This window comes from Asparagus officinalis, chromosome 8 (genome assembly GCF_001876935.1).
Source record: "Asparagus officinalis chromosome 8, Aspof.V1, whole genome shotgun sequence".
Lineage (NCBI taxonomy): Eukaryota > Viridiplantae > Streptophyta > Magnoliopsida > Asparagales > Asparagaceae > Asparagus > Asparagus officinalis.
The window spans coordinates 77,439,484-77,447,192 of record NC_033801.1 but is presented as its reverse complement, the minus strand read 5'-3'; the positions used below and the strand labels follow the sequence as shown (position 1 = coordinate 77,447,192).

Sequence of the window (7,709 nt, the reverse complement as noted above, 5' to 3'; positions counted from 1 at the left end):
CGCCGAACTCCGTCACCCCCTTAACCCGCAGTCCTCACGCCCAACCTCCTCCTTGCCCGCAGCCCCACGTCGAGCCCACGCTGTTGTCCTCCGGTGCTCTCCCTGACGCCGCTGTCCGACCCCCTGCAGTAGCCCTCCCCACGATCGCCTCCAGCGTCGCCGTCGAGCTCCACTACAACCATCTCGTTGACAACCTGCACCGCCTTAAGATTCACCGTCGGACGCCGCGCTCAGATCAAATCCACATCGCACCGACATAGTCAAATCGTTCGGCAATATCCCGAGGCAAGATCCCTCTTGCTCAGATCTGAATTTTATATACCTGTTATAAATTATTTGCACAATTTATTTGTGACATTTATCTGCGTGGGTTGTTTGTTGAATAGGATTGATTTAAATCATAGTTCTGTGATAAATAGGTTTCGGAATAATGGTAATGAAGTGAAAGAAATTATTTTGACAACAGAATCATTTTAGAGAATTTATAATATTTAGAAAGAATTTTATTTTGAGAAAAAGAGTATTTTAGATTATTTTATAAAATATCATAGAAATCATATATAAAATTAAAAAGTATTAATGTTCATAAATAATAATAAAATATATTTTAAGAAGATTATTTTAGAATTTTTATATTGAGAGATAATTTTAAAGGAAATTATTCTTGGAATTAATAACTGAGATTTTGATTTTCGTGTGCAAAACATCTGTTAATGGTAGTTTCATCTTGTATTGTTAATAGTAGCTTTATGATAAACACGTAAAATATGCATTATCTTAGTGTGTTTCAAGCATGATTTACGAGCGTTTGATGCATATTTCGTGTTTAGATCGAGGATACTGCTGTTGTTTGTGTTCTTATATGTAAGTATTGGCTCAAGATTGAAAGATTTGATGATCGTTGGATGTTTTACAAGAGTTTGAAGCAACAACAAGATTTTGAAGGCATGGTTCGTGAAGAAAATGGATGCACGAGTATGAAGAACTGGAATTTCGATCATGATGAAATTTGAATCAAGAACAACTCAAAAGATAAAAGTTGTAGATCTCTTCAACAGGATTCCAATGCAACTTAAATCACCTTATTCCGAGGTCGGACGCAAAAGTTATAGCCAAAATACCGAAGATTGTACAGACAAGCACGAAATCAGCAAAACAGCCCCTACCACACCCTGGTGTGGTGCAGACCACACCGGTGGCGCGGGAATTAGTTATTTTCCAGATTTTTGGGGACATATAAATAGATGTTTTGACTTAGGGTTTTGGATATATATCTTTTGATATGTTCTTTTAGCCATCAACTAGCAACTATTCTAGGGTTCAAGTATTGAAGGAAGACATTAATCTCTTGTAGAAGATTGGATTGCAAGTTCTTATTTTGAAGATTTCAATTGAAAGACGGGTTAATTCTTTCCTCTCTTTGATTTATTTCTTCTTATGATTGATTTGCATAATTATTTGATGTCTTCTCTTATTCCAATCATGTGTGAGTAGATTTCTTGTCTAGGATTGAGAAAGAACCCAACTTTTTGGTGATTGATGATGAATTGATATAGGTTCTTGGTGAAAGTTTAAATCTTTGAACTTAATTTCTAGTGTTTTAATTTTGTTGATTCGCTTGATCACCGTATTAGCAATCATAGGTAATTAATTGAAGGACTGAAAGGTGAAGATTAATACTGGATCTCTAGAAATTAAACAGGGAGCTCGAACCATGAAAGTAGGCTAGATTCCTTGGGGATTTGATTTGGGTTAGCATAAAGCTTAATGGGTTTAACTTAATCTTAATTCCACGAAAGTAGGTTAATTGAGATTAATTAGGCATGATCTTTAGACCTTGAGAGAGGCTTTAGATTAATTTAGGCTAATTCACCATTTCTAGATTAAACCAACACCAAGAATTGAAATAATTCATCATTGAACACCTAAGTTGTGGTGATAACCCAATCCTAGTCCTTCATTATATTGAATTCCATCCGATTAGCTATCTCTTCTAATTCACTCATTAGATTTAGCTAGTCGAATAACGTGAACTTGGTAGATAACCCCTAGTCCTTGTGGGATCGACCTTGATAGCTACAACGAGTCCGTGCGCTTGCGGATTTTGCCCATCAAGTTTTTTTTAGCGCCGTTGCCGGGGACTACGGTGTTAATATTGAGTGCTTACGTTATTAAGCTAGACTAGATTTTTTTTATTTCTCTTTGCTTCTCACTTTCTTTTATGCTAGGGCATCAAACAGAATTACACGACGAAAACAATCCTGAACTATCGGTGACTCTTGCAAACATAAGAAGATCTATAAGGGAGCAAAGGAACACAGAACAAGCTACGATGGGAGATCAAAATCAGCTTCTTAAGGATTTCGCAGCCCCAAATGCTCAAGGTACACAGTCAAGCATTACAAGGCCTAATGTTGAAGCTAATAACTTTGAGCTGAAACCATCACTGCTCTCAATGGTTCAACAGAATCAGTTTGGAGGAGGTGCTACTGAAGACCCGAACCTCCACCTATCGATTTTCTTGGAGTATTGCGACACTTTGAAACTTAATGGAGTGACCAATGATGCTATTCGACTCAGATTATTTCCGTTCTCTCTAAGGGACAAGGCTAGGGCTTGGTTGCACTCATTGCCAGCTGGGTCCATCACCACTTGGGATCAATTGTCCAGAGCGTTTCTTGCAAAGTATTTTCCTCCAAGTAAAACAGCACAGATGAGGAACCAGATCACAAGCTTTGTACAGAAGGAAGGAGAGTCACTTTATGAAGCTTGGGAACGCTACAAGGAATTATTGAGGATGTGCCCTCACCATGGACTGGAGAAGTGGTTAATTGTTCACACCTTCTACAACGGGCTCACTTACAACACACGGATGACTGTTGATGCTGCTGCAGGAGGAGCTTTGATGAACAAAACAATAGACGAGGCATACACTCTCATTGAAGACATGGCTCAGAATCACTATCAATGGGCGAACGAGCGTGCTCCTCAGACATCAAAAGGAGGCAAGTATGAAATAGATGCTTTAGACCATATATCCTCTAAAGTTGATGCTTTATTTAAGAAAGTTGAAGGCTTGAGTATTAATTCTGTGGCATCTACTTTAATTTCATGTAAGATATGTGGCTATGTGGGTCATTCTGCACTTCAATGTCAATTAGGAAACCCCCCAACCATTGATACTTCTGGTAATGAGCAAGTTAACTATGTTAATAACTTTAATCAGAAGGGAGACCCATTCTCCAATACTTATAATCCGGGGTGGAGGAATCTTCCTAATTTTTCTTATAGAAACCCACCTGGAAATCCCATGCCTGCATCTAATTTTGGTCCACCTGGTTTTCTTGCTCCTCAATCCAATTTTCCTTCTCAAAAGTCAAATTTGGAAAATATGATGGAGAAGTTTGTGACGACTCAATCAAAATTGAATGAAGAGTTTAAGCAGCAACAACAAACCACGAATGAGGTGGTAAAACAATTGGCCTCTAAGATGGATTCCCTAGCTACGCATAACAAGATGTTAGAGACACAAATCACCCAATTGGCACAAAATGTTAGCTCTTCCTCTAGGCCTTCAGGCATGCTACCTGGACAACCCGAGACAAACCTCAGGAGTCATGTGAATGCTATAACTCTTAGAAGTGGGAAACAATATGAGGGACCCAAGATGAAGGAAAATGATGGGGTGGATGGTCATCATGAAGAAAAAAATGAAAATGTGATAGATGTGGATAATGAGACCCAAACGCAAGAAGAAGAAAAAGTTGAAAAATATGTGGCCCCCGCTCCTTACAAGCCTCCTCTACCCTTTCCCCAAAGGTTAGCTAAGGCTAAGTTAGAAAAGCAGTTCGGAAAATTTTTAGAGATTTTAAAAAAGTTGCACATCAATATCCCGTTCACTGAAGCTATTTCTCAAATACCTTCTTATGCTAAGTTCTTGAAAGAGATCCTATCTAACAAAAGGAAGTTGGAAGAATACGAGACTGTGACCCTTACTAAGGAGTGTAGTGCTATCATCCAGAATAAGCTGCCTCCTAAGTTTAAGGATCCAGGTTCATTTTCTATTCCTTGTGTTATTGGTAATGTCTCTATTAACCGTGCTTTGTGTGATTTAGGTGCAAGCGTAAGTTTGATGCCGATGTCTATTTGTAAGAAGCTTGGCATAGGTGATTTGAAGCCAACCACGATATCACTCCAATTGGAGGATCGATCGGTAAAATATCCGGTAGGTATACTTGAAGATGTACCTATCCAGGTCGGTAAGTTCTTTATCCCGGTTGATTTTGTTATTTTGGAAATAGAAGAAGATTCTAACATTCCAATTATATTAGGAAGACCCATCCTTGATACTGCAGGTGCTATAATCGATGTTAAAAATGGAAGGCTCTCTCTAAATATTGGAGGGGAGACGGTAGAATTTGATTTAAGCAATACTATGAAACTCCCTCTAAGTGATAAAATTTGTTACAGGGTTGACGTCATTGACAAGTGTACCCATGAGCAAGTTGCAAACCATAACTCAGCTGATCCACTTGAGAAGTGTTTGGTATACGACAGATCAATAAATGATGAAGACCCCGAGGTAACTGCGTATGCTCAATCTTTAGAATCAACATCAACTGTTCCACTTCGAAATGCAAAGCTTTAAAGATTGATGCTAGAGCCAAAATGTTCTATTTGTAAAGAGGATAATGCACCAAAGGTAGAATTAAAACCCCTCCCTTCCTCTTTAAGGTATGAATTTTTTGGCCCTGATTTTACTTATCCTGTGATTGTGAATGCATGTCTGAATGAAAATGAAACTGATAAGTTGCTTAGAACACTTAGGATGCATCGCAAGGTCATAGGATACACCATGAACGACATTAAGGGAATTAATCCATCAATTTGCATGCATAGAATTCTCTTGGAAGATGATCATAAACCCTCTATAGAACACCAACGTAGATTAAATCCTAACATGAAAGAAGTGGTTAAAAAGGAAGTGCTTAAGCTACTAGATTCTGGGGTAATCTATCCTATTTCTGATAGTGAATGGGTTAGCCCGGTTCATGTGGTTCCTAAAAAGGGAGGTGTGACCGTAGTTAAGAATGCAAATAACGAACTTATCCCTACTAGGACGGTTACGGGTTGGAGGATGTGTATTGATTATAGGAAATTGAACAAGGCAACCCGAAAAGATCATTTTCCACTTCCCTTTATAGACCAGATGTTGGAAAGGTTGGCTAGGCATTCTTATTTTTGTTATTTAGATGGCTATTCGGGATTTTTCCAAATTCCTATCCATCCTAGTGACCAGGAAAAGACCACTTTTACCTGTCCCTATGGGACCTTTGCTTATAGGTGCATGCCTTTTGGTCTTTGCATGCCCCCGCCACTTTTCAACGATGTATGATGGCCATTTTCTCTGATTTTATAGAGGATATTATGGACATGTTTATGGATGACTTCTCCGTGTATGGAACTACTTTTGATGGTTGTTTATCTAACTTGTCTCGAGTTTTGCAGCGTTGTGAAGAAGTTAATTTAGTCCTAAACTGGAAGAAATGCCACTTTATGGTAAGGGATGGAATAGTTTTAGGGCACAAGGTGTCTGAGCGTGGAATTGAGGTTGATCGATCAAAAGTGGAAGTCATTGAAAAATTGCCTCCACCAACGTCGGTTAGGGGAGTAAGAAGTTTCTTGGGACATGCCGGTTTCTATCGGCGTTTCATCAAAGATTTCTCAAAAATTTCAAAACCCTTAACTAACCTTCTTCTTAAAGATGCTACCTTTGATTTCACTGATGAATGTCTTGATTCTTTTTGCAGGTTGAAAGAAGCATTGATAACAGCCCCTATTATGCAACCGCCGGACTGGAATCTCCCATTTGAAGTCATGACTGATGCAAGTGATTATGCGGTTGGTTCTGTGTTGGGCCAAAGGAAGAACAAGATAGTTCATGCAATTTATTATGCTAGTCGCACTCTTGATGAAGCCCAAGTTAACTACGCTACCACTGAAAAGGAGCTATTAGCAGTTGTTTTCGCCTTTGACAAGTTCAGGTCTTACTTAGTGGGTTCCAAAGTCATCGTTTATACCGATCATTCCGCCATCAAATATCTTTTGAGCAAGCAAGATGCCAAGCCTAGGTTGATTCGATGGATACTACTTTTGCAAGAATTTGACCTAGAGATAAAGGATAAGAAAGGGACAGAAAATTTGGTGGCAGACCATTTGTCGAGGATGAAACCAGAATCACATGATAGGGAGGAGGATGAACTACCGATCGACGAATCTTTCCCAGATGATCAATTGTTAGCCATAGAAAGATTGGATGCACCATGGTATGCAGACTTCGTCAACTACATAGTGTGTGGAGTCTTACCTCCGGATCTGAGCTATCAACAGAAGAAGAAGTTCTTTGCTGACTTGAAGTATTATTTTTGGGATGAACCGTTTCTATACAAACGGTGTGTTGATGGGATGTTCAGAAGGTGTATTCCTGAAGATGAGGTTGCCAGTATTCTCCATCATTGCCACTCATCTTCCTACGGGGGTCATGCAAGCACTTCAAAGACATCTGCAAAAGTTTTACAATCAGGTTTCTATTGGACCGGGAATATTTCGAAGCGACATGAGATGCCTTTACACTCCATCTTGGAAATTAAGGTCTTTGATGTGTGGGGGATAGATTTCATGGGACCGTTCCCGTCATCGTGTAACAACAAGTTCATCTTAGTGGCGGGGGGGGGCGTCTCCAAATGGGTAGAAGCGATAGCATCCCCCACTAACGATGCTAAAGTTGTTGTGAAACTATTCAAGAACGTTATTTTTCCAAGATTTGGGGTGCCACGGACGGTAATCAGTGATGGAGGTTCACACTTCATTGAAAGAAAATTCGAAGCTCTCTTAAGACAATATGGGGTCACTCATAAGGTTGTCACGCCATACCATCCTCAAACTAGCGGTCAAGTGGAGGTTTCGAATCGAGAAATCAAGAGTATCTTGGAGAAAACAGTTAATCGTTCGAGAAAGGACTGGTCTATGAAACTCACGGATGCCTTATAGGCCTATCGAACTGCCTACAAAACACCCATAGGTATGACACCATTCAAATTGGTATATGGCAAATCATGTCATCTCCCAGTTGAGTTAGAGCATAAGGCGTATTAGGCTATCAAACTGCTCAATTTCGATATGAAGACCGCAGGTGAGAAAAGAAAGCTTCAACTTCATGAGCTAGATGAGCTACGATTAGATTCCTATGAGAATGCTCGCATTTATAAAGAAAAGACTAAATGATGGAACGATAAGAATATCCTTCAAAGAGAGTTTAATCAAGGAGATATGGTATTACTTTTCAACTCTCATTTGAAGCTTTTTCCGGGCAAGCTTAAGTCTAGGTGGTCCGGACCGTTTCAAATCCGCGATGTTTTTCCTAGTGGAGTTGTTGAAGTCTGGAGTGAAACAACGGGATCTTTCAAGGTGAATGGGCAACGAAGTTGTTGAAGTCTGGAGTGAAACAACGGGATCTTTCAAGGTGAATGGGCAACGATTGAAGCACTACATTGTAGGGGAACAACACGAGAAAGGGGTCACTTATACCCTTTCTGATCCCCCTTCGTCGGATAATTAAGTACAAAAAAGGGTCAAGCTCTAGACCATAAACGAGCGCTTCTTGGGAGGCAACCCAAGTTTTCATCCATTTTATTTATCTTATCTTATTT

At 39.6% G+C, this 7,709-nt stretch overlaps 1 protein-coding gene across 1 annotated transcript; it reads left to right on the top strand.

The window, feature by feature from the left end:
- LOC109821404 lies at positions 2,333-4,648 on the top strand. The gene has a single exon (XM_020387592.1). It carries the CDS (start codon positions 2,333-2,335, stop codon positions 4,646-4,648), a length of 2,316 nt encoding a protein of 771 aa, XP_020243181.1.

What these genes read in the sequence shown, in the direction of transcription:
- LOC109821404 (XM_020387592.1), top strand. Translation starts at nt 2,333, where the DNA reads ATGGGAGATCAAAATCAGCTTCTTAAGGATTTCGCAGCCCCAAATGCT.